Genomic DNA, 27,245 nt, shown 5'->3' on the forward strand with positions numbered 1-27,245 from the left:
CCTTGATCTTCCTGTCCCTGCCCAGTTCTTCCTTATTGGTATGAGATCCAGTAAAGCATCCCCCTCTTATCAGCTTCATAATCACCTATGTTAGGAAGTTATAACACTGCAGAAAGCTTCTGGATTGTTTGTAACCTGCTGTGCTGTCCTTACAACACATTTTGGGGTCATTAAAATCTCCCTTGAGGACCAGGGCCTGCTAATATGAAGCTTCTTCCAGCTGTCTGAAGAAGGCTTCATCTACTTCTTTCTCTTAACTGGGTGGTCTGTAGGAGACACCCACAGATTTGACAGTGTTGCTCTGCTCACTGACCCTAACCCAGAAATGCTCAACTGGCTCATCTCTCCAACACAACTCCACATATTCCACATGCTTTTCGACATAAAGGGCAACTTTCCCTCTCCGTCTTCCCAGCTTGTCCATCACAAAGAGCCTGCATCCTTGCAGGCCTTCAGGTCTGTGAGCTGTTCCACCAAATCTGTGTGATCCCTGTAACAAATCAGCCCAGCAACTTCACATGGATAGCTAATTTGCTTGTTTACTGTGCTCTGTGCATTAGTGTCCAGGTACTTCAGACTGACATCCAGTTTTGCTGATTTCCCGGGAAAGATAGTGAGAGCTTTCACCATAACACTGTCCTCTTGGCATCTGTACATGCTCCATTAGGATCACTTACGAGTTTCTAGTATAAAGGCAAAACAGCGTAGTTCCAGCCACACTTCCAAAGCCTGGTGTTGTGGAAGAAAGTCCCTAGTTATGCATTATAATAGGACTGCACAGACTACAAATGCCCCAGAGGGAACATGCACTGCCTGTTACGTCTGCTCTCCTTAACAGTGCACTATGGACAGCTGCCCACCATGCTTTCAAAGATTGAAAGTAGTTCAATAAAGTAGAAATAAAGAAAGTAGTTCAGTAGTTGTTCTGTGGCAGGCAATTATCACAAGCTAATTACAAAATAAGCCTATATTTAGGCTGCACAGCCTTACGTGCCCCAGGAATAGTTGAATCTGAAGCTAAATTTTACCTTATGTAAATTGCCCAAGACTTAGAACTGTCTCATTTTAGTGAGAGATTTTCTCATTTGCTTCTACTGGCAATAAATGTTCCCCGGTAATTGTTTTTTAAACCTTGTGGAAAGATGGAGAAATACAATCTTAGACAAAAGTAAAATAATCACTTTTGTTTAAAGACTATCATTTTACATGCGGTTATCGCTGTTTAGAATAGTTCAGTTGGAAGGGACCTTCAGAGATCACGAACTGCCTGACCCCTTCAGGGCTAACGGCAAGTTACAGCATGTTACTGAGGGCATTATCCAGACGTCTCTGGGCATGTACAGGAGGCACAGGGTGTCAGCCACCTCTCTAGGAAGCCTGTCTCAGTGTTTGACCACCTTCATGGTGTTATAAATGGCTCAGTCTTCAAAATAGGACTATAATCAAAGTTTACAATTTATTAAAGGAATAGAGGTAAGCAAACAGTGCTGGGTGCGCTGGGAGTCTCTGCTCCACCAAGACACATACCAGTTACATCAAGCAGCTGATTTTTTTTATGCTCCTAGGCTAATACATATTCATTACTACTTCTAAAAAAAAACAGGGTTATTATAATTAGTTTCCAGAATCCAAACCCTCCTACTGGAGCATGCGTATCAGACTCTGGTGGTCCCTCTGGGGGTCTCTTGTGCTGAAGGCTCATAGTCGTCCTCCGTCTTGTCTTTCTCCTTTGTCCAACTTGGCTGTATGTCAGAGACTTGTGCAATGTCCTCTGTAAGCTTTGTCTTTTAGTCGTTCTTCAGCTTTCCTCGTCTCCTTAATCTCCTGGCCAGATATCAAAAGCTTGCATAGTGTCCCATGCAATAGTCATAATAGTTAGCAGTTATTCTGAAACCCCCCCAGATATCAGAGACTTCAAGGAAAAGCCTACAAATACATTTCCCTTCAAGCTCTCTATTGACACTAATTGCTAAAACATTCCTTTGCAAGATACAAGAACTATACACATTAACCACTCTGTTTTTCTTAGACTTGTGGTTATTCAAGGGTATGTAAGACAGAAGGTCACATTCATCATACCATGAGGCCCTAGCATTGTTCCTTATTGACACGAATCAGATGAACACATTTCACAGAAGGACATGATGAAAAATACCTAATCTGAACCTCCCCTGGTGCAGCTTTGTGCTGTTCTCTTGTGTCCTGTCAATGGTGAGGCCAGCATCTCCTTCTGCACGTCCCCTCCTCAGGAAGCTGCAGAGAGCAGTGAGGCTGCCTCTCGGCCTCCTCGTCTCCAGGCAGGACAACCCTGGTGTCCTCAGCCTGTCCTCACAGGACAGGCCTTCCTGCCCTGTTACCAGCTCTGTTGCCCTTCTCTAGATGCTTTGAAGCAACTTAACATCCTTTTTGTATTGGAAGCCATACTGCACGCAGTGCTCAAGGTAAGGCTGCACCAACACTACACAGAGCAGGAGAATTGCCTCCTCAGACCAGCTGGCTGTGCTGTGCTGTGTTCAATGCACCCAAAAATGTGGTTTGCACTCCTGGCTGCCAGAGCACACTGCATGTTAATCCTGCTGCTGACAATCATCTCCAGATCACTTCAGAAGCTAAAAGAATGAGGGCAGGGCAGGATGCACTTTTAGAGGAAGATTGTTCTCTGTATTCAGGAAAACTAAGCTGATTGTTGAGACACATGCTGTAAGTTGTAGCAGAGGTAAGCAAGTAATCCATATTCAGAGATCTGTTTCGTAACTCTAAAAAACCCTCACTCTTCTGTTTTAAGAAAGGATTGCTCGTTTGTCCTTGTGAACACAAGATGGCTTATTATCTATTGTTTGGCTACACTTTATCTGAAAACTGTTCATACCAGAACTTCAGAATTGCAAAGTCCCACCCAGTCTAATTGCCAGAGTAACTCTGAAGGAGAGGTGAAGAAAGGGAATGTGCATGTTTTGACTGCTCAATTGCTGATAAACCAGCTCCCTTTGAAGCACAGTTTGCATCTGTTTTTATGTATTAATAGGAATTATGGAATAATAATTTCCCTCTCCCAGGAAAGGTATATATGCATATTTTTGTGAATTAGAATAATGAGCGTAAAGCTGTTCTCCAGAGCACCTGATCAACTCTGGGTAACTCTGCAATTACAAAGGGTTTTCTGAAACCACAGTTAGAGTGCCAGGACTGGAGCTCAGTAAAAAGCCATTGTTTGGGTTGTCAGGTGATTGATGTTGAGATCCGCAGCTGGGGGAAGTTTAAGGACTGCTGCACTGTGGGAATGGAATGACTTGGGCTTTGAGTGCTCACCTGACTTCGTTGCTCATGCATGTAAGGTAAAATAATTTATTTACTGAATCTAAACACAAAAAATCCAGTTACTAAGAAGTGCAAAAACAGGTGAGAAAAAATGAAAAGAAGCTTCTACATGTATTAATCCAGCACTTAGATCACAGTTGAAATTTTCTTTTGTCCTTCAACACCCTTCTGTAGAAGAAGGTATTTGGGCTGTTTTTCTTCTGACTGTTGAGCCAGGTCTTAGGCAAATAGTTCTGTCCTTCATTTATTTTCCTAGAGGAATATTCAGACTGGGAAGCCCCTCTTCATTTTGTACTCTATCCTCACAATGTTGTGAACCTCAGGTACAAATCTTTCCCTCCCTTATTATCTATTCCAGTAGTGTAAAAGAAAAAAAAAAAAAAAAAGGTCAGAAAGCTACTGCTCCAGCAACTTTAATAATTTAATTACTGTTAGTCAGAATCTTCTTTAAATTCTATATTATATTCAAATTATACATTTAAACTCCAGTGATTTTCTTTTTGCATGCTTTGTAGTATTGTCTTGTGAAATAATTTACTTTATGCAATTGTATAACTAATAACTGTACGTAAACTATTACTGACTTTCATTTGAGATCAGGCAATGGTAACTGCTTTGGGACTAATAATAGTTTGGGGTTGGCTGGCTCTTTGTAGTTCGGTTGATGAACATGATGACAGATAACCTAAGCATCATTTTTATGACTTAAAGAAAAAAGTCTAATCAGTTCGTAAAGAGCCTCAGTGTATAGTGTTCTTCATTGTGTGCATAGAGCAGGGCGGATACAACAGATTTAAACCTTTGACACCAATGGCTTTAAAGAATTCAGACAGTCATTGGATAAACAGATTCTTTCATGGATTAATATTTGGCTGAAGACAGGAAAGCAGACAGGAGTTAGTGATCAATTTTCACAATGCTATCACTTGGATCTCACAGCAGTCTCTTCAAAAAGTCTGACCTACTTGCCCCATTTTCAAGGTATTGTTGAGTGGGGAGACATAACATTCATTGACAACACTAAAGTGTTCAAGCAAAACAAAAAGCAACTACAAAAAGTTGCAAAATGATCTCCTGGTATTGCATAATTATAAACTAGCAGATAAAACTCAGTGCTGAAAAATGCAAAGTTGTTTGGGAGAAAACAGCAAACCTCACTGCATGTACAGATGATAAACTAAAATAAGTTACTAGCACTCATAAGGAAGAGAGAGCTTAGAGCTGCTGCTGACAGACTTCTGAAAAATATCATCTTAGTGCTCTGTGGTGGTAAATAAAAAACAAACTGAAGCTTATGAAAGAGATGGAGAAAAACAAACAGAAAGCAACATGCTAACATGTAAGTGTATTGGTCCTGTGTATTGCATATAGTGTGTATAGTTTGAACTACCTTTCCGACAAGCTCAAATAATACCACAATAAAACTAAAAATACACAGGGAAGAGACTGGTAACAACAATGAGGCATAATGAAAAGCTGCAAAATCAAAGTCAACAGTGTCATTAGTCTCTTCCTATATATGAGCGAGGGAAAAGTGGCAAGAGAAGGTAAACAAGCTTATTCACTGTTTCTCTCTGAAGGACGGGGAATGAAATTACACTACAGCAAGTATTAACAAGAGCAGAAACAGAATGCTTTTTTTTTTTTTTTTTTTTTTTTTTTTTTTTTTTATGAAATATGTAATTATATTCCAGACATCTTGTGGTTTTCAAATGTTTATGCAGGTATAAAATGTGATTACACAAATAAGTGATGAAACAATAACAACAACAACAAAGCAAGCTATTTAGGGCTCTTTAAATACTGAAACAACCTTTGTCATTGGAAGTCCTTTAGCATCACACTGCTGGAAGCTGGAAAGATACACTAGGGACTGTGTAGCTCTTACTCCCAAGCATCCAGTCTCTTTGAATGCTTGGGAAAACAAATCAGAATTTTTCAGGTCTTTCCTGAAAGAAGCACTTTGCCAGAAACAGGGATGCAAAGAAGAGGTATGTGAAGAGAGTCATTAATTCAAAGTGAAGACACCAGAAAGATTTTGCCCACTGTTTGCTGAAAACTTCTCAAGGTCGATGTGTCAGCCTTGGCTGTGCTGAAGAGCTTAGGTTCTGTATAAATGTTCTTGTGCTATTATTTTCTTTCGATGATAAACAAATTCATTTTAGACATCTAGATTTAAAGTCAGAATCAACATGATATCTATGACATGCTATGGATTTTTTTTTCTAAGATGAATCTCTTCTAAGTCTAAAATATAACATGGTTATTGTGTAAATAAAAATATACAATCTGGCAAATAGTTCACATGCCAGATCAGCAGCCTAAGCATGTGTTTTCACAAAGAAACTGGGCTGACTTCATAGTTCCTTACATCTAAAGGGGGCAGACATTCTTGTCAATCTTCTTTGCTCCTGACCATTTGTTCCCACTTCCTTATGTTGGTTCTGATAGTACTCTTGTAAGTTAATAAACTGGCTCAGGTGGCTAAAAAAAAAAAAACTTTTGAATTTTTTTGAAAAAGAGAAAGTAACAAACAAGAACAAAACCAACCCACAAATACTTAAACAGTTTTCTGCCCATCTAATGAGCCGTGCTAGCTCACCAGCAGATGAAACAAGTGCCCAATATGAACAAGAAGGTGAAAAAACAGGTCGTGTAACATGACTGCTCCTTCTGGGAAAGGCAGAGCTCAGATTCTGGCCTCTCATAAAACCACATCCTGTTCCAGCTACCACCAATGGATACCTCTCTTTTCCACAGCAAACTGCTTTTCATAGGAAGATTTGCAGAGTGGCTTGGTGCCAAGGTTTTCACCTAAACTCTACTGATACTCAGAAATTATTCTTGGGGCTAGGGCTCCTGTTTCCAGCCCCTTGTCAGAGCATTAGCAATTCAGATTAAAGGTTAGAGAATTTGTTCTGTTATATGAGAACCTGCATTCAATTCCCTCATATCAGCCTTGGAGCTGAATAACAACACTCCCTGGTAAACTACACACTGTAGCTTCAATTTTACAGTAAGCACGAAAACATCCATTTTGCAGGAAAACAGAGTGCAAGGCTGATGTGCAATTATGTCCTGCCTTTGGCTGGGATAGAGTTAATTGTCTTCATAGAGGCTCATAGGATGCTGCCTTTCGGATTTGTGATGAAACAGTGTTGTTAATGCTCAAATGTTTCCTTTGTTGCAGAGCAGTGACTACACAGAGCCAAGGGCATTGCCAGCCAGCAGGCTGGGGTGCACCAGGAGCTGGGATGGGCCAGAACCAGCACAGCTGGCCCGAACTGGCCAAAAGGATGTCCCACACGGTATGGCATTGTGCTCAGCAATAAAAGCTGGGGTAAAGAAGGAGGAAGGGGGAACAATCAGAGTGAGGGCATTTATCTTCCCAAGAAACCATTACGTGTGATGAGCCTGGAACGGCTGGACACCTGCCTGCTGATGGGAAGCAGCGAACGGATTCCTTGTTTTGTTGTGCTTGCAGGTGTGGCTTTTGCTTTACCTAGTGAACTGTCTTTATCTCAACTCTTGAGTTCTTTCACTTTTCCCTCTTGATCCTATCCGCCATCCCACCGGTGGGAGTCTGTGAGTGGCTGTGTGGTGCTTATCTGCCTACCAGGATTAAACCTCAAAATTCTTTTTGGTGCCCAGTGTGAGGCTCAAAGGATTTGAGATGATGACAAAGTTCATTGGAGTGTGCTAGACCGAGTTTATAGATGCTATAGCTGTTCAGCTGCTAACTGGCAGGTTCCTTTACTTACCAAAATGTCTGTGGCCGCAGGTAAGTCCACTTCAGAGCAGGTACACCTCAAAGCATGTGTGTGCACAGATCAGCCTGTGCTGCAGCAGGTACACCTGGCAGCGTCCATGTCTGTGGATGAAATCACGCCAGACTACATCGAAGCCTCTGTGGCTGTGGATGAGGCCACAGGTAGGTAGACCTTGTAAGGGGCAGAGGGTGATGGACCAGCCCAGGCTGAATCTGGGGTGAGGGAAGGAGTTAGAACATTAAACCCTGTGTCCTGGTCTGTGAGGACAAGGGGTAGAGATTGTAATGGGTATGCCTTTGAAGTGTTGTAACCCCAGATTTGAGTGGCACGTTACTGGAAGTCCTATAGCAGAACCCCCCTGCTGCTAGCCAGGCTAGGGGGTTCATTGTAATGCTTTGCTGCAGCATTTATTAGTAAGACTACTTGTTCCTTGGGCACCCAGTCCAGCGAGCTGGAAGACAGGGAGCATGATGAAGCTGTTATAATCCAAGGGGAAATGGTTAGTACACTGCTCGAACACACACAGATCTAGGGGCTCAGATGGGATACACCCATGGGTACTGCAGGAGCTGGCAGAAGTGCTCATCAAGACATTATTTCAGTAATTTACCAGCAGCCCTGGCTAACTGGGGAGGTCCCAGCTGACTGGAGGTTTGCAAACGTGATGCCCATCTACAGGAAGGAGGATCCAGGGAATGACAGGCCGGTCAGTCTGACCTCGGTGCCAGGGAACGTCAGGGAGCAGATCCTCTCGAGTGCCATCACATGGCACGTACAGGACAACCAGGTGATCAAACCCAGTCAGTGCGGGTTTATTGAAGCCAGGTCCTGGTTGACTGACCTGATCTCCTTCTGTGATAAGTAATCCACTTAGTGGATGAAGGAAATGCTGTGGGTGTTGTTTGCTTGGACTTTATGAAACCATTTGATTCTGTTTCCCACAGTCATCTCCTGCACAAACTGGCTGCCCGTAGGCTGGACAGACGTGTGCTGTTTGCTGGGTAAAACTGGCTGGCTGGACAGGCCCAAAGGGTCGCTGTGAATGGAGTTAAATCCAGCCGGTGGACAGTCACAGGTGGCATTCCCCAGGGCTCAGTTTTGGGGCTGGTCCTTAACATTTTTATCTATGATCTTGATGAAGGGGATCATGTGCACCCTCAGTAAGTTTGCAGACGACACCAAGTTGGGCAGGAGTGTTGATCTCCTTGAGGTTAGGGAGGCCCTGCAGAGGGACCTGGACAGGAAAGGAGGTGCATCCAGCTGCATGGCATTCAACAATTAAAACACCAGGTGCTTGGGGCATAACAACCCATTCAGCAAGTACAGGTTTGGGGAAGATGGTTTAGCTGTGGACTTGGTAGTGTTAGGTGATGGTCAGACTAGATGAACTTAAGGGTCTTTTTCAACCTCGACGGTTCTAACCTGTCTTTACCACAACCCACAAATTCTCACTTTTGTCTGACTTTCTTCCTCATCCCACTGGGGAAGGAATGACCAAGCAGCTGTGTGGTGACTACCTGCCTACCAGGGTTAAACCTCAACAAATTTGAGGATCTGGATAGGCTGGACCGATGGGCTGAGGTCAACTGCATGAAGTTTAACAAGGCCAAGTGCCGGGTCCTGCACCTGGGGCGCAATAACCCCAAGCAGAGCTACAGGCTGGGAGAGGAATGGTTGGAAAGCTGCCAGGCAGAGAAGGACCTGGGAGTGATGGTGGATAGTCGGCTGAATATGAGCCAGCAGTGTGCTCAGGTGGCCAAGAAGGCCAACGGCATCCTGGCTTGTATTAGGAACAGCGTGACCAGCAGGGCTAGGGAGGTGATCGTCCCCCTGTACTCAGCTCTGGTGAGGCCGCACCTCGAGTACTGTGTTCAGTTTTGGGCCCCTCGCTACAAGAAGGACATCGAGGTGCTTGAGCGGGTGCAGAGAAGGGCGACGAAGCTGGTGAGGGGCCTGGAGAACAAGTCCTACGAGGAGCGGCTGAGGGAGCTGGGCTTGTTCAGCCTGGAGAAGAGGAGGCTCAGGGGTGACCTTATTGCTCTTTACAGATACCTTAAAGGAGGCTGTAGAGAGGTGGGGGTTGGCCTGTTCTCCCACGTGCCTGGTGACAGGACGAGGGGGAATGGGCTTAAGTTGAGCCAGGGGAGTTTTAGGTTAGATGTTAGGAAGAACTTCTTTACAGAAAGGGTTGTGAGGCATTGGAACAGGCTGCCCAGGGAAGTGGTGGAGTCACCATCCCTGGAAGTCTTCAAAAGACGCTTAGATGTAGAGCTTAGGGATATGGTTTAGTGGAGGGCTGTTAGCGTTAGGTTGGAGGTTGGACTCGATGACCTTGAGGTCTCTTCCAACCTAGAAAATTCTGTGATTCTGTGATTCTGTGAAATTGACCAGCTGTGGATTAGATACATACCTGGGAGAGGAAAACAAAACAAAACTCATTTCAAGGCCTCATTCCAGTCAGTAACATGAAATGTTTGTACACTGATTCTTCTTCTGCATTGCTATCTATGTTATTTAACTTCTTTACACTATAGCTTTGTTTTTTTTTACTAATAGGAGAGAGTGACTAGTACATATTTTTAAACTTTGAAAAGTTTGGCTAAAACAGAGTCATTATTTGCTTCTGGCATTTTGATGGCAGCCTGTGTGAACCACGGTTTCTGGCTGTTTTTTTCTTGCTATTCTTCTGAAATCTAAATTATTATTTTTCGTATTTTTTTCAAGCTAATTTTGTCTTGTGGTAGGGACTGACAAACACAATATGTAAATGGTATTTTGCTTCTGTTCTTTTATTTTTTATTTTTTATTTTTTATTTTTTTGGGACAGAGAAGAGTAAATCATAATTTCATATTTATTATTAAAGGATTTACCTGAGGGACAATATCCCAGTCAGTTTTGACATTACAGAATTCTTCTCTCAGTGAGTTTTAGAGCTTGTTTTTCTTGTACCTTCCACAGAGACATGCAGGACAAAGGCATGAATGTTCAGAGCAGTAAGAGTTTCCACACGTCTGCTCACCCACCGAATAGCTATTGGTCAAAACACAGGAAAATTTTATGTAACATTTCTATAGATAGAATAATCCTAAGAAACATAATTTTTGCCTAAAACGTAACAAAGGACCTTGAATTCTCCAGCTAAACTTCTCAAAGCTGTAAGTATGCCTGAAAATAAGGATTTAACTTGAATCTTGTAATTTTAGAACTGAGATTCCACTTAGAAAAGAAGCATGACTGCAGTGAGTATTATTTTCAACTAAATGCTACCTGAAACACATACATTGTTAAGGAATTCCAAGCAATCATCCAAGACTTATTTTATTTAAAATTCTGTACCATATTTTTCCTAAAGGACTGGTTTACCTTCAGTAGAATTATACTAGTAAATACATGAAATTCTACCCAGACTTACAGATGCGGAGATTCCTGCTGACCTACATGCTCACGGAAGTATCACAAATCTGCAGTCTTTTTTTTTCGGCAGAGATGGCTTCCTGAGTGCTTCAGCCCATTCTCGGCTTAGGTTTGGGGTATGGAAGGCCCGAGGAAGTTAAAATATTCCCGTCTGGAGCCTTAGCTTTGTAGTGCCAAGAGGCGCAATTATCACCTGGGAAGGACTGCAGTTAGATCTAAAACACTGCGCACCCAGACCCATTTTTCTGCAGGCAGTTTAATGTTTAAAGGGGAATTAACACGTAATTATAAGCAAAATCGCTGTCGCTGGGACCGATTCCCGGTCGAGCTGCTAACAAAACCATTACCGACCGGTCCCGTCACAACCCTTCCTGCCTGAGGGCTGCGGGACCGCGCGTTTTCACGGGCATATCTGTCCCCCGCGGTAATTTAACCGCCTCTCCCTGAAAATCCCCAGCGGCAGCCGACCTCTCGGCCACCGCCAGTGCACTTGTGCGGGAATTATTCCCCATTTTCCCCTCATTTTCCGTCCTCCGCCGGGGCGGCGCTGCCGTTACGGGCTAACGGCCGGCCCCGGCCGCCATTGCCCGGGGGCTGCGGGCGGCCCCGCCCCCGGGGAGCCGTGGAGCCGCGGAGCCCGAGCAGCCGCCCGCCCGCCGCCACGCTCCGCCCGCTGCTCTGCGCGTTGGGCAGGCCCGCCCCCGGCCCCGGCCCCGGCGTGTGGCGGAGCGGAGCGGAGCAGCGCGGAGCGGAGGGGAGGGGAGCGGAGCGGGCAGCGCCATGATGAACAGCGGCGGCATCGGGGTGCCGCTCGGCTTCCCCCTGGGCCCCACGTCCGTCATCCAGGTCACCAACCTCTCCTCGGCGGTAACCAGCGAGCAGATGCGGACGCTCTTCGGCTTCCTGGGAGATATCGAGGAGCTGCGCCTCTACCCCCCGGAGTAAGCGCCGGGGGCCCGGGGGGCTCTGTGTGTGTGTGTGTGTGTCTATGTGTGTATTGGGGGGGGGGGAGGCCCCCCGCGCCATCTTGAGTGCGGGCACCGGAGAGTGCCGCAGCGGGCGCGGGGTCACGTGGCGCCGGCCCTTTGTATGGCGGCGGAGGCGAGCTTTGCCCGCACTTAAGATGGCGGCCCCGGACCCCGGCGGGGCAGCGGCGGCGCTTCGTGGCCGCCTCCCGCCGCCCCGCGCCTCAGGGGACGGGGATGGCCCGGCCCCGACGCCCCTCTTTTCGCCCCCCGTGGTTGAAAATCCCCGGTCCTGTGCCCGCCTCGCTCGGCAGGCCCGGCTGGCGGCGCCTTGTTGTCTGAGGGGCGGCAGCTGCCTTGTTCTCCAGAGGCCCTCCCTCCGCAGGGCGCCCGCGGCCGGTGAAAGTTAGCGGCGGGCACGGAACCTGCCTCAGGACCGCGGCTGCCCGCGTTTTGGCAGCTCCCTCCGATATCTCGGTGCTATTGTGCTGACCCCAGCGTTTCACCCAAGCAGAGCAGGGGAGGAAGAGCAGTAATCCTACTAACACATCTGATAATTTCTATTAGCGCGTCTGCGGTACCAGAGTGTGAATGACGGACGTGCCCTTTTGAACAATATATCCTTTCTTTTCCCCTCACAAAAACAAAACAGAGGTAACAGAAAGGGCTGGGGGGGGAGAAGTCACTTCGCATCCAGATATTTTGATCTTTATACTAAGAGGTTCAGAGAGATAAAAGGTATTTTAAAACTTAATAGCAAAAAAAAAAAATGGTGTTTGCCCATTTTTATCTGTTACTAGATACTTGCCTAGGTTTGAAAGAGGACCATTCAGAAATATTACGTATGACTTTTCATTACATATTACAAGAAATATTACATATGACTTTTTCATTCAGAAACATTACATATGACTTTTCATTACATATGAAGTATTACATATTACATTTACATAGAATATATGTAATCACATCCATTCCTGCAAAGATGAGCTTTAAACAATTCTAAACACTCTAGTTTTCTGGTGATTTTCATAGAATTTCTAGCTTCTTAGTTTGGGCTTTTTCTACAGTTGCTTCTTAATACACTTCCTCTTGACTAACTATATATTTTTTGTTATATCTGCTGCTTTTATTTTTTACCAACAGACATAGTAGATCTTAAGGCAAATACATATTGTTGTTTGCAATTAATCTTTGTGTCTGTGTGTAACATTTTGCTTGTGTACATACATATATACATGTACATGAGCAACATTTTATATATAATTTTTATATACATATATGTATATATACACGTGAAATATACATATATAAATGAAATATTAAAATGACAATACTGCAGTAGGGTTTGACTTGAAAATGTCAGGGTTACGATGCTTTAAACACCAGTTCTAAATAATTAATTCTATTTTCCCAAGATAGGTTACAGGACTGTTAATTACTTACTTTACTGTAGATTTTATTTACAGCTTTTAAGCATAACTTTTAGAAATATGCATTTCTTTGTCAAATACTTCAGAACATTTGACCTGACTTTAATATCACAATACTGGAAAACAAATAAGGGTTTCTGTTTCTTCATGTGAAATGGAAAAGATGTGCTGCTTATTGACTATCTAAAAATACCTTTTAATAACATTATGATAAATTCAGAAAAGTGTTTCATTATCAAATGTACGGAAAGCAAAGGATTCTCAAGCAAAAACATGCCGTAATTTTAACAAACTGCAGAAATATATTATGTTTTGTTACTGCTTTTTCCTTTAAGGCCTGGATTTTTAAAAATCAAATTTTTCTATTCATTAAGGGAGGTTTGCCTTTTACATTATAGTTAACATCAGATAAAAATTCATGCCATAGCCATCATAACTTTGGGTTTCTTACAGAAATATTTTAAATTTTTGATGCATTTTGGAGCATGAGTTTTATGACCTTAATGAAACAGTGGGAAGCTAACTTATCAGTCAGGTTTTCATCTGAAAAATATTGTTTAGTAAGTTGAATTTAGTGAACTACAGGTCTCATGGATATTGGCTACTCAATGACAAATGTTAATATGCAATTTTTTATTTATTTTACAGTGAGGAGTAAAAATATAGCTTTCAGTAATTCCAGAATATTTAGGTTATGTAAATAGCATAAGTAGAGACTAAACAGCAGTAAAAGCTTTGATTATAAGTAGTTAAACAAAAGCTCTCACTGAGATTGGGACTTCATTTACCAGCCCTTGTACGGAAACAGGTAGTTATAAAACAGTTCTTGTTTAGAGATAATAATACAGGATAGTAAAAGAGTAATATTTCTTTATAGACAAAGCAGCAGTGAAAGAAAGTTACATGTTACATTGCATGGAACTGTAACCTGTTGTTTTTTTTTTCTAGTTCTGTATTGCAGATACTCAGTGTACATACAAAACATTTTTTCTCATCTATCAAGCATGAGTTTGCAGAACCGAGATGAACATTTCTCTTCACACTGAACGTTTCTGTAACCATCCATGATTTGGGTTGGAAGATCACCCCATTCCAACCCCCTGCTGTGGGCAGGGACACCTCCCCACTAGACCAGGTTGCTCAAAGCCCCATCCAGCCTGGCCTCAAGCACTTACAGGGATGGGGCATCCTCAGCTTCTCTGGGCAGCCTGTGCCTCACCACCCTCTGGGTGAAGAATTTCTTCCTTATATCTGATCTAACTCTCCCCTCTTGTAGTTTAAAGCCATTCCTCCCCCTTGCCCTATCGCTGTACTCTGTAACCAAGAATCCCTCCCCAGCTTTCCTGCAGGCCCCCTTTAGGTACAGGAAGGCCATTGTAAGGTCTCTCCTTAGCCTTCTCTTCTCCAGGCTGAACAACCCCAACTCCCTCAGCCTGTTTTTTCACAGGAGAAACGGTCCAGCCCTCTGGTTGTTCTTGTGGCCCTCCTCTGGACCCACTACAACAGCTCCATGTCCTCTCCACCTCTCAGGCCTGTCCAGGTCCTTCTGGGTGGCATCCCTTCCCTCCAGTGTGCTGATCACACCACACAGCTTGGTGTCATCGGCAAACTTGCCGAGGATGCACTCGATCCCACTGTCCATTTCACCCACAAAGATGTTAAACAGCACCCATGTCAATACTGACCCTTGAGGTTGTCACTGTTCTCAACTTGGACATTGAGTCACTGACTGCAACTCTTTCAGTGCCACCATCCACTTTCAGATTTCTTAGAAGATCTTGAGCCATCTCCTGGTTAAGAAAAAAAAGGCATTTGAGTTAAGAGATTCAGTGTAATTTTTTTAATCACATAGCCTTTGCTGGGTGTATTTACTTATAATGGTTATGAACTACATATGATTGTAACAGTTAAGAGAATATAAAAGGAAATGTATTTGCTTTATAAAGTGTCCGCACGTATGTCATATACGTGCCATACACATGCACACACTTCATGAAGCATATACCCTTTTTTCTAATCATGTCTTTCTGATTTAAAATATAAGTTATTCTCCACCTCTTCGATGTCAGTCATATTTCTCAGCTTTATATTTTTCACTTTATCTGCTGAAATCTAATACAGAAAATCTGATTTTATAAAATATTCACATTTTTCATTAACAAAGCTGCTTTTTATAACAAAAATATAGTAGTTTCATTCTGGTATTTTTATATAAATTTGATCAAGGACATGTAGCATATTGGGGCATGGCTCTTGACAATTATTTTTTTTTAGATTTTTCCCCTTCTTTGAAGTGCAGCATTACATGTTAATTTATTTTTTTTCCCTGATCCTCTGGTATTTTGCTGTAAGAGTAATTCAAAAAGTGTGTAGAAGTGGTGAATTTGACTAGGTGATCACTTTCACTCTACAGGAAATTCCTTATGTAGCCCTGTTCCACTGTAATTCACTGTGCACCACCCTACTGCTGAGTTGAATGAAAAAGGAGAAGGTGCATAACTTAGTAGGGAGCAAGGATGGTATATCTGGTACCTATGCATTTTGCATTTCAATGATCGTAGAGCAAAGTATAAGGCTTTGCTATGTTTTTTTTGACCTGTTATTATTAGAAGTATTCCTTTTTACTATTTCTCTGCATTTCTCCTGTCACTTAAAATTAGTGTCCCTTGCTTTTCTAGGGTGCAACAGAGAATTTCTTTAAGAAACTGAGAGGAAGTCTCCATCGCTGAGTACAGTCATTTACAGATTACAATAAATAGCATCTTAGCATTAGAGTAGTTGATTCAACGTTTTTGTAACCATACAGCTTGTGGAGGGGAAGAAGGAGAAACCACTTTATTTTTTAAAGCACCAAATAAAATTGAAGTCCTTCAAGATGACTCTTCAGTATTCGCAGTGAGCTTCCTGATCCCAGTGACTTTTTCCAATCAGTGTCTTAAGACTGTTTTTTTTAAATAATGGATTCTGTTGGGGTCTGTTATTTTGTATCCCAAATAGATGGAGAGGACTTTCCCTAGGATTGTAGAGTTAAATCATAGTAGGCTCTTCGGTACTTTGTCACTTTGTGTTTCATTTTCATTGATAAAAGCCCTCCAGTTCTCCAGTCACTCCTGATCAGACATCCCTTTAAGAAGGAAGGGTTTCGTATTTGTCATGTATCTGAAAGGCTAGTACTCACTGGGGAAGTTTCTATCCTGTATTTCAGAGGGTTTCACGCTTTATTCAGGTAGCAGTAGGTGCTACTTGATTATCACTCTTATTTTCCGAAAAGGCATATGTGAGCTATGAGTAGTCTACCTTCGCATTCAGTGTTGAGGGCACTTAAGACTCTTGGCACTGAACAAGGTGTTTCCATATGGTCATCACCCTAATTTTAGCTACTGGTCAATGAAGCTTCCTTGGCACTAAAAGCAATACTTCTTTTTTACTGAAAAGCCATTAACATGAGTCATCTTTCAGTGGGTTGTTACTGGTAGTCCTTATTTACGTTTACCTATTTTCTTACAAGTAAGTTTCAAATTTTACATGATCACAGAACTGCATGCTGTTCTGGTCTCTGGAAGGCTTTCCACTGAAACTTCAGTCTAAAACAAATGGTGGATCTTGAATAACATCAGTAAACAAATATAAGCTACATGGAAGTGGGAAAAGATGTATTTTTTTAATCCACTTATTTCACTCTTCATTTGTTTTTATCAGATCTTAGACTAGCAGAGTTTATCTGTCTGCTTTACTTGTTTAATGTTCTTAGTCACTGGTGCCAAGAAACGTTGACTTAATGAGATTTTTAACAATTTCCTTGTAAGACTTGTCTCTTAAAGACTGGTGCAGGTAGCTTTCAGTGCCTAAAACGCCCTTTTATTCCACTTCATTCCCAAGCCTTTTGGTAATCTCTTTGTCCCTCCCCTTTCTCATAAACAAAGCTGTAGCCTTGAGAAGAAGGACATTCAGAGACTCTTTGAGATTTTTATTTTTTTTTTAACCAGCTTTTTATAAAAAATGCACAAAAGTGAAAAGAAGGCATGATTATAAAATCCTTTCTGGAAACACACTTTTTTTTTTCCCTTTTAATCTACTGGCATGGATATTATTTTCTCTTCTGCTTGTATCTTGAGGAAAATAGGATGGGTGAATTGCAGGTTAATGATTTTTACCAAATGAGATCTGGGTTTCTTCCTGAAGCTAAAGACTTCATCCATGTTAGGAAAAGTTGCAGTGTATTTGAAAATGGTGTGGAAAATTAGATGGTAAAGAAGACAGAAAGAGTGAAAAATGGTATAATGACAGCCCATGTAAGAGAATTACTTCATGTAGTAAGAGTTGTTGGTTACTACCTCAGGGCATCTGTGGATTTGCCACCTCTGTGTAGAAGGAGAATGTCTTCAGTAGAAGTCCTCCATCAGCTTCGATGGTACTTTGTCACGGAAGTCTGAGGAGAGGCTACTGAGGTTTTGAATTAATCTGTGCATGGTCCTGATTTGGCTACAGATCTGAATTCCCACATTGAGAACAAAGAACTGCTATCGTTGTTTTAACAACTACACGGCAATTTACTATTTGCAAAACTTCTGATACTGAGTTTTCTTAAGCAGGAACACACAGAGGCCGTGGAGGACAGAGGAGGGAGGCATCCTGCAAGTGTGTGTGTGTGTGAAAAGTCCCTAGAAAACCACACTTGTGTTAAGTGATGCCAATGTTTAAATATACAGGAGAGTGAGAGGGAATGCTGTGTTCCCTACTTTATGGAATATTGCCTGAAACTTTGTCTGTTTGGTGGTGGTTTTTGTTCTTTTTGTATGGTTTTTAGTCATGCTAAAGTTATTTATGTTTAAATTTACAAAATGTGCTGTTCAGTAAAGTATTAATTTGGTGTCTTTCTTTTGGCTGTTTAGATAGAGTTCATTGAGAACAGGAAGCATGGCTTATCTTTCATAGCTCTAAACAAGACAGTTTCAATTTGCAGTACAGGTACAGTTGAAATCTGATGCTATTTTGCAGGGTGTGGCAGTTTTTTTTTTTTGCCTTGGCTCTTTACTCTAGTATGCAGACTGCTCCTACAGCTTTGGATTGTATTTCAGCATCCTAGGAGATCAGTTATGTCTGAGGTTCTTAGTTCCAGTCATGCTTTTATGTTACACTCATCACCCAGTTGAAGTCTGTTTCAGAAGCCTTCAAAATTCCATTTGTAGTGCTAAGCCTTCAAATGTGGCTGTAAGATGATTTTCAAGCAGTTAAGTATTGAAAGTCTGTATTGATAAACAACTGTATTTTCGCAGCCTGAGTTGTTTGAGATCAGGAGGACAGACACAACTGTCTGCATGAGGCATTGAAAGCCCTGCTATAATATTGCTTGCTTCTGGGTGACCTGGAATGTCTCTTTCTTAGACTTCACCGTGTCCTGCAGTGTAGATAAGACCTTTGAGATGAAACATGCAGAGCCTTATTTGGATATGATCTGTGCATGATTACTCAGAACATCTTATTTCAATACGTTACTTATTTATGTAATTTTCTTTTCCACCACCACCCTGAGAAAATCTAGAACCTTAGATAGAAGCCTTTTATTTGATTCTTTTTTTACTGTAGTTTTCTGAAAGGGTCATTCATATATACGAGACGAGATAAGTTTTGAACAGTCTGAACCACAGAATCTTCACTGGAGACTTTAGCCATTTGAGCTGGAACAGTAGAATGTGTATTAAATATATAAATAAACCAAACCAACCAACAAACAAAACCAACCCCACCCCCAAATAAAACCCCAGAGCCACACAGAAAAGATCACACCCCTCACCCCAAGAAAAACACACAAAGAAACCAAACTACAACAAACATCTTCACAGTGAGTAATGTCTACCTGAGAAAGTCAAAGCTCCCTGACAGCTCTGATGTTGGAACATGTTCTGAACCAAGACCTTACAGGTGGTTCAGAGGTCTTTCTATAAATTTATTTCCTTCCTAAATCTGAAAACTTAAAACTGTGAAAACATTGCCCACCACAGACAAAATGAATGGGGTAAAGAAATGTAGTCATCTTGCAGCGTTTTTCTAAATTGTAAAATCCTGACTTTCATATGTATTTTATTTCTCTCCCACTACCTAAAAAATACGTTTTGAAAAACAAATGTTTTTGGTTTTGATCATGATTACAGTCTTTACAAATGGTGCTTTCTGACATGTCTGTTGATATATTGTTTAATGGATAAACACATTACCCAACGTGTATTTGTACTTTTCTTTGTTATTCTAACTTAATATACTGAGTGAATTCCTCCTACCTCCTCTAGTATTATCCTGTTCTGTATTATGCCAAACTAAGGTGAGGGATAAAAAGGATTTTTGTTACATTAGTGAACCCAGACCAAATATTTGAAAGAATTCGCAAGATTTTTTTATATTAATAAGAATTAACAAAATTTCCTTGGTGAAGATCTAAGGAAGTTTATCAGTTATTATGGGCTAATATTTGAAGGACAAACTGAAAAATGACCGGGCTTACTGTTTTGATTTCCTAAAAAAGGACTATACAGAGGAAGGAAGAGATTTATTGTTAATTATTTACTAGATGTTTGATTTGTGGTAGTTAGCATAGTAAATTTGTCCTAGTTTCAGAAAGTTGTATAGCAAGATTTGTAAAGAAAATAAGACTTGTGTATTTGAGGTTTTAGCTTGTGTAAGTTTTTATTAAAAAGGTGATATGCTTTTTTTTTAGTGACATAGGACAGAAATTAGTAAATTTCTATAGTTCTGTCTTTTGGGTAACTTTTCCAGGAAGACTGGTTTCTCTTTTTTTATTTTTTTATTATTAAGAAATAATGGTTAAAAATACACGCATACCTTTATTCAGTATAACTGATTGTTTTTTTCGTTTTTTATCTTGCAGCAACGCACCTCTTGCTTTTTCTTCCAAAGTATGTTATATTAAGTTCCGTGAAGCATCAAGTGTTGGTGTGGCCCAGCATCTAACTAACACGGTTTTTATTGACAGAGCTTTGATAGTTGTGCCCTGTGCAGAAGGTTGGTATTTTAAACATTTCTCTGTAATGATGGTCTTTGTCCTGTCTGCTAATTGTTTTAAGCTTTTCATGTAAGGAGATGGTGCTCTGTTGTTATTTTATTTTATTACTTTATGAAAAAAAAAAAAAGACTTGAAACAACATTTAGAATAGAATTAAGAAACCTAGCTATAGAGATTTAATTTAAATTCATCATTAGAAAAAATAATTCAATTTAAATTAGGTTAATTCAGTTTTTCCATTGTTAGATGCTTTGGGGAGAAAATAAGGTAAATTTTTCCCCTTCAATATGATCTTTGACTTTGCAAGCTTATTTGTACACAAAGCTCTCACTGAAGTCAATGGAGCACTGAAAATCTTTTGTAATTGCCTTGCACAGTTAACACTGCAGTTTGGATCGTAATATGTGACTTCTCTTTGCGGGGGGATTTTTTTTTTTTCTTTTGATGATGCTCGTTACTTTTTTTTTTTGTATCGAATCTCCATTTGTCTTGTCAACATGCAATGTATGCATTCAGCCATTATAGATTTATCTAATTTAAAATATTTTGTATGTATGGTGATAACTACCATTTGAATATAAACTATAGTTTCCCTCCTAGTGCAATAACAAGGTTTCAGTTTTCCCTTCTTACTGTTGAAAGTATTACTTTGCATTAAAAATGCTTTCTTACATACTGGTACTCCTCTTTGATTTTAGATATCTCTTGAAAAATGCATTTAACTGCACAGAATGCTTTCAGAGTAAAGTGTTTTTATAACTTAGTAAAGACAAGATGTTTCCATTAAGTAGCTCTGAGCCCATAATTTATGGATGTGTTGAATACAAAGGAATTCTTACTTTTAATATTCTAAATCTGAATACAGTTTTATGAAACATGGCCCTACTGTTACTGAATTGTACATAGGCAGATAACGGGATTTAGGCAGAGCCCCATTGACTTCACTGGGATCGTTGTGGAATTGAGTACCTGCCCATTTGAATCTGGAGTTTTAGACTCCCTGGAGTGGAAACATTCCAGCTGGTGGACTGAAGCTAACTTCACTTTGAGCATGGTAGCTGTTTTGCCTTGAAAAACAGTATATTGAATGATGGAGTGAGTCCAGAAACACCTGCTGTTAACGTGACTTACTGCAAGAGTCACGTTTTGGTTTAAAAAACACTGCTGACTTCTTGGAGTTTGTTAACAATGATCCCAGAGTACCATTTTTTTTGGCTTGCTTGCCACATTGTGATCTGGATAGTATGAGGTTAGTACTGTTGTAATAATGGTCTGGGATATTCTAGCAAACCCTGGCAAGTCTCCAAAATTTCATGGACTCTAAAACTACTTCAACTGAAGGTTATATTGACCTACAGTATACTGCCTGTTCTCATAGCCTTGTTATATTTTTGTCTTTTTGAAGCCTAGATTTTTAGTAACTCTTAAAACAAAAGAGCTTTTTTTTTTTTAATTTATTCTTTGAACTTATTCTTAAACCATGAAGAGGATATTGTTGTATCAACTTGAAGATTTGGGTAGGCAAAATATATTCGATGAGAGCCCTGACAACTGAAAAACTGCCCCTAAATAATTGACTATAAATTATTCAGGATCTTAGCTTTATGTTTCATCCAAACGACCTTAACACTGGTTCAGTACTGCCAGAGAGGGAAGATTGCCGCCTAATGAATGAACAACACTTCCTGGTGTTTTTCTTATGATGAGATCACTGCCTGACGTGGTATGGCAACAGGCAGGTAAAGCTACATTTTCCTGTGTCTCTTTGACAGTAGACAGTGAGTGGAAGGAGAATAAAATCGAAGTTCTGAGAAACCTTGTCCCCACCCAATTTGCAGCTGACTTATTAGACGTCTCTAAGAAAATGCATTACAAATAAATTGTCACTGTTCCAGGTCATTCTGAACCACCCAGTTTCATGCATAATTAGCTGAACAAGTGATTGGGTTGTGAGGACATTTTGTTTTTTAATGTCAGAATACTGTTTCCATGTAATTTTCTAAGAGAATCACACATTTTAGTTTGTAAAGATGTGAATTCATATAAGTTTAACTTCCTGAAGAGTATATTGCGTGGAATAAGCATGGCTTTGAAGATCACACTACAACGTTTTTGAATCACCTGTGTATCATATAACGCATTGTTAATGGAGTCAGTTGAGTGTATCACAAACTTTAAAAGTAGCAATGGCTATACTTTACTGGAAGATTAACTTATATTGGTGGCCAGTGGTGCCAGTAATGAAATGTTTCATGTGTCGAATTGAACATAGAGGAGAGGTAAAAATGCAACTTTGAATACTTGGTTTTAAAAACCATGATAAAATCTGAAATTCAGAGTGCATTTAAACAGTGGTAAATCAAGGAAATATGAGGTGGGGATCACTATACAATGAAAACAATGTTAATTTTGTGTAATTTAATAAACAATTTAACTGAAAATGTAATTGTGAATGAAGTAACATTATCAAGCTGTTAAAATGTCATTTTCTTCTGTGTGTATGGGTAGGTTTTTCTTTTAATGTTATGCTTTGAAAACACAAAGGTTGAAAGATAACAAAGATGCCACCCTAATCATTCTAAATTTTATGTCCACATTATCTGGTAGATGGATTTTGACTATTAATTTGGTTTTGTATGTTTTCTCTGTGTGATATTTGTGCATTATTAGATGACTAGACTGGCCAAGGCAGACCTGTTACACTTGCCTGAGTTAGGCATTGTTTGCCATGCCACTAAACCTGCCGTCAAGTGAAACCTTCATGGGGGAAATGAGATCGAAGTCTGGCCTGCTGAAGATGGACGCCCTGTCTCTGTTTTTATTTTATTTTGCTTTCTTTCCTTTGTTTTTTTCTTTTTCTTTATTTTTTTTTAATTTATTTTTATTTTATTTTGTCCCTTTTTGTTTTGTTTTGTTAAATCTCTTTCCCTTGTACTTGTGAACTGGTACTTCAGTTCTGTAAAAACGGTGTTTTGTAAAGGGTTCGCAGTGCTTCATTTTGAAGTTGACCTGAAGCTGCTTATGAATGGTGGATGGTATACACAGAGTATGATTAACTGATTTTTATGCTGTGAATTACGGATAAATTTGGTTTTGAATACATGTAAGCATCTAAATTCAACAGATGAGCATATTGTGTCAGAAGGCTGGAATAGTGAAACATAGTTTTAAGATACATTCTTTCATATGTTATACTTTATGAGTTCACCTTGGAAAAGGACACTTAAAACTTCCTGGAGACATTAACTTTGCAAAATACAGTCATGATCTTTCTCTGCTATTTGCCCCACTTCTCAGCAGAGTAGTTTTCATTTTAGGTTGCATGGTCTGTTTAAAAGAAGGCTTTCTATTTATGTCCACTATAAAGAGTTTAACATATAATTATTTCTGAAATTGCAATTTCATGGATATTGAATGTCATGAAATACTTGCTTCTGATGAAATCTTGCTCCAGTGAGGTCAGTGGCAGTAAAATTTCATCCTTTTGTTTTTACAATTTTTAGAAAGACTGTATACCACTCATAAGTACAAATGCAGCCCGAGGTTTAGATTGGAATGTGTTATATGAGGCACATTGTCTTTAACATTGTTATTTGTGTGAAGATTGAATCAGTTCTGTATGCGTGTGTGTGTGTATGTATGTGTATGTATTGCACTTTTACATGCTCAAGTGGTGGTTATGTGAAGAAGTTTTAAAAAAAAAAAAAAAAAAAGTCATCTTGGTTATCTCAAGCCCTGGTAGTTGATGCTGGAGTGACTGAGAAGTTTATAATCTCTAGATATGTTCTTCTTTCTTGTGGAATGGAACCCCTGCAGCAGAAATGATGGGCCAGGTGGTATGTTTCATCCTCAGGCATTTCTCTTCCCAGCTAAGTGCATTGAGATCAGCTGGTTTGTCTTTGGTAATGCACTAGGCTGTGAGTTGCAGCTGGGAAGAGCTTTGCCTCATAATCTTTGTTTCATTTATCTGAGGCAGTTGAGGTTGTTGCCAGTAGTTCTAATCTGTTTAATCACTGCTGTTAAATCCAATAACAATCATGGATTGGATCACACAGAAATTACTTTACTTCAAAGTGTGCATTTGCCACAGACTTAAAATAGCAGGAAAATAACAATACCTCTAATTACGTTTAAAGTAGATGTGAAAATATTTTAAAACAAACTCACTTATTGCTGAAGCAGTTTTGAGGGGAGGATTAAGCATGTAGTTTAAGTATGAAAAACAGGAAGTTAATTTCTTCTGAGCATTTGGAAGGAGATAAAATACTGTGATTACTACCTGCTTAACACAAATACTTATGTTCATCATTTAGCAAAGTGGATTCTGGTATGGACTCAGTTGGCTAGGACTCTTAAGCACTTTGATACAAAAAAACCAATCATATATTTAGGACAACTACATCTGCTAAGGAGCATAAGGTATTTTTAGTCAGTGCAGAACTAATCTACATGTGCTTCCAGATTCCATCACAAAGCAAAGAATAATTAAGTAAATTAAGATCACAGAATCTGTAGTTTGCTCAACAATCAAAAGCTTCTAAGAAATATTATTAATATGTAGTATATGTGACATTTATTTTGTCTGTTTCTCTTATTAGAAAATCAATATCTTTAACTCGTTTCCATTAAGCCCAAGTTTAAAAAACAAATCTGTTATTCTTAAATAATTATTAAAGTATCCTAATTTACTGTATCATAGCTCACATGTTTTGTTGTGTATCTGTGTGGGCTTATATTATTTGATAAACCTAGGGAGATAAAGCTCTAAAAACTTAGTCTGTTTTTAATTCTCGAGTTTAGCTGGTCTCACATACTCATTTGTTCAGGAAAGTAAATGTGAAAGGTTTTCCTTCTGCTGTCCCAGTCTATTTTCTATGGAATTATTTAAAAAATTGACCTGATCTTAAAAACTGGAGGGTGAACCTGTGAAAATAGAGTGTCTCTAAAAATACAGGCAAATTTTCAGGGTTCTATTTTTAGAGTTAGACCCTTCTACAATAAAATGACCAAGCAAATCTTTCTTTGTGGCATGGAACTGGCCGACTGGATTTTCTATTGAAACAAAACATGACACTATTTAGAGCCCTAAGTAGTCTGGACTCAGTGCTGCTAATTTGCAATTAATATATGCATACTCTGCATTCTTTTAACTGCTATAATAGTTGACTTAACCAAAAAGTGCTTAGCTGATTCCTTAAGCAAGATTTGAGCAAATGAATAATTCCTATTATTTCAGTAAGGTGCCCCATATGCTTAAAGTTTAGGCTTGTATTTAAGTAACTTCCTGAACTTAACTCACTGTATGTTTAATTGTGTGCCTAACTCGGTTCCTGTCTACATTGAATTGGCTGTATGTAAGTGCATACTTAAATTAGGCATATGCTTATGTACATTACAGACACAGTAGCATGCAGACACACAATTTTAGGAGCCCTTTCTGTTACTAAGTTTAGTTGAGCCATGTGTGTTGATCACGTGGAAACCTGCATGAGTATCCAGTTAATTGTAAGAAGCTGTCTGTTCAAGATTAGGTCTGATAGTTAATGGTCTGGTTCATTAGTCATCTGAAAACACTTAAGTATTTTGATTTTTCAGAAAAAATAGTACATAATTGTATGCCTAATTTGCATGCACAGTTGCTGGAACTGTATATTGGAAAGACTGTTTAGTTAGCTACCTCGTAGGCAGGATATGCACCAAAGTACATGATTCTTGTGAGCAGTCAGGCAGATCAGGTACAGCAGATCAGGTAGACCTCGCCTTGCATGCCTGACTTCAAAACGAGCGCTGAACATTGTGGTGATTACTCAGATTCGTGCATGTTTTCTAAAAAGCCTTGGAAGACATGACTGCAGAGTTAATTCTTGAGTGCTAATAAGTTTCCTATTTTTTTCCTATAGATAGCAAAATCAAGTGGTTTGTTACATGTTAAAGAGCAAGGTGCCTCAAAACTTAAAATAAATGTAAATAAGAGGCATGAGAAAAAGATGTGTACTGTTACTTTATCTTTTCTATTCCACACATGCTGCATATAAATTATTTTTCATTTAGATTTGTTTTGTCCTTTGGTCACATCCAGTTGTATCCCAGTCCATGTTGCAGATCTGTATTACTGTTTTGCAGTACCTTTTTCGTCTTTTTTTTAAATAGTATAATTCTTGCGGCGTGTATTGGAACTCATGTAGCTAAAACTGCACAGTGTTTTAAAAACTTACCTAATATTTTTCTTTTTGATAAGAATATTAATATTTTCATTTTCAAATCTTGTAGTTAGACGTTTATAGCTAAAAAAATACACAGTTTTAATTAAAGTACAGTTTTTGTAGCTATCTTGGCTATTAAAAAGTTTAAATAAAGACATTTGGTTTATTAAACCGCATATGGTAGTACCAAAAGGCTCAGTGGCTTAGCATACATACGGTTATGCCAGCAATTTTGAGTAAATCTTGGATGTGTAGTATAATTAGAACTGCATTCTGTAGTTTTTCTTTTGATTGTTTAGTGTCTGTACCAGTTAAAATCCCTTTGCATTTCAAATTTAATAGGCACATTTAATTGTTCAACTATTGCATCTTTTAATTTTTGAAGATTTTTGGGTTTGATTTAGCAGTCTAATTGTATCTAACTTTAAATGAAACCTATGTTTGGTATCTAACCTATGATTAGATATATTTAAATGGTTATAATGACAGGGAGAAGATAATCTGGTTGAAATAATATAAAATGCATATTTTAGGAATATATAGCTTTCTTAGCTGATTTTTTTTTTTATGATTTTCTTCAATCTCAGTAAATTTACGGCTAATCTATCAAAGTTTCAGATAAACTGAGATGACCTAGAATATAAGACAGTACAAATCTAAATTTTTCTGCACTCACCTTTCCTTCCCCCAGCTTTACTTGTAGTGTGTATTGTGTGGAGTCACAGTAGTTTTTATTTTATTTATTTTTACATCAAGAGTAGGTAGCTTCAGAGAGAAAAAAAGCACAGATTTCAGTTAGCACATACATGTTTTTTCTTTTTTTTTCTTTTACTGATTTGGTTATTTGCCATTTCTGGGGATTAAACTTTAAAAAATGTTCTTCTTTTCTGTATCTGATGTTCTGTGTGCTATTAGTGATGCAGCCAACACGAACGGTTGTCATGTGTAAAACAACTTTCGATCACCGCGAAAACACCGCCCTGGGAAAGCGTCCATGCTTGATATCGTTTGGTTCATGAACATTAAGTTTCCAGTACAGGTGACCCATAGCTCAAAGTGTTAAATAATTGTGTACATATTCAGTTTTTAAAATAATAATCCATTAATGAGATTGCTAGTCTTT

General features: G+C 39.6%; 1 protein-coding gene and 1 long non-coding RNA gene across 4 annotated transcripts in view; one reads left to right on the plus strand and one right to left on the minus strand.

The window, feature by feature from the left end:
- Positions 1 to 1,555: 1,555 nt before the first annotated feature.
- On the minus strand, positions 1,556 to 11,074 carry LOC311427391. Its single transcript, XR_014687333.1, has 4 exons — positions 10,502 to 11,074; positions 9,960 to 10,119; positions 7,080 to 7,189; positions 1,556 to 1,824 (listed from the first exon to the last, which is right to left on the minus strand). It is a non-coding gene; the product is annotated as an uncharacterized lncRNA (long non-coding RNA).
- Positions 11,075 to 11,159: 85 nt separating this feature from the next.
- The window catches only part of SREK1 (splicing regulatory glutamic acid and lysine rich protein 1), a 38,349-nt gene continuing 22,263 nt past the window's right edge, over positions 11,160 to 27,245 (plus strand). Inside the window, exons 1-2 of one of the 3 annotated variants that reach the window (XM_084504708.1) lie at positions 11,160 to 11,444; positions 19,785 to 19,918. In XM_084504708.1, coding sequence (XP_084360834.1) covers positions 11,284 to 11,444; positions 19,785 to 19,918 — 295 coding nt within the window. In that variant the 5' untranslated portion in view covers positions 11,160 to 11,283. Of the gene's footprint in view, positions 11,445 to 19,784; positions 19,919 to 22,589; positions 27,162 to 27,245 lie in introns of those variants that run through there. The other 2 variants (XM_084504706.1, XM_084504707.1) reach the window with 2 other exon arrangements.

The sequence above is a fragment of the Aythya ferina genome (assembly GCF_964211825.1).
Source record: "Aythya ferina genome assembly, chromosome: Z".
Lineage (NCBI taxonomy): Eukaryota > Metazoa > Chordata > Aves > Anseriformes > Anatidae > Aythya > Aythya ferina.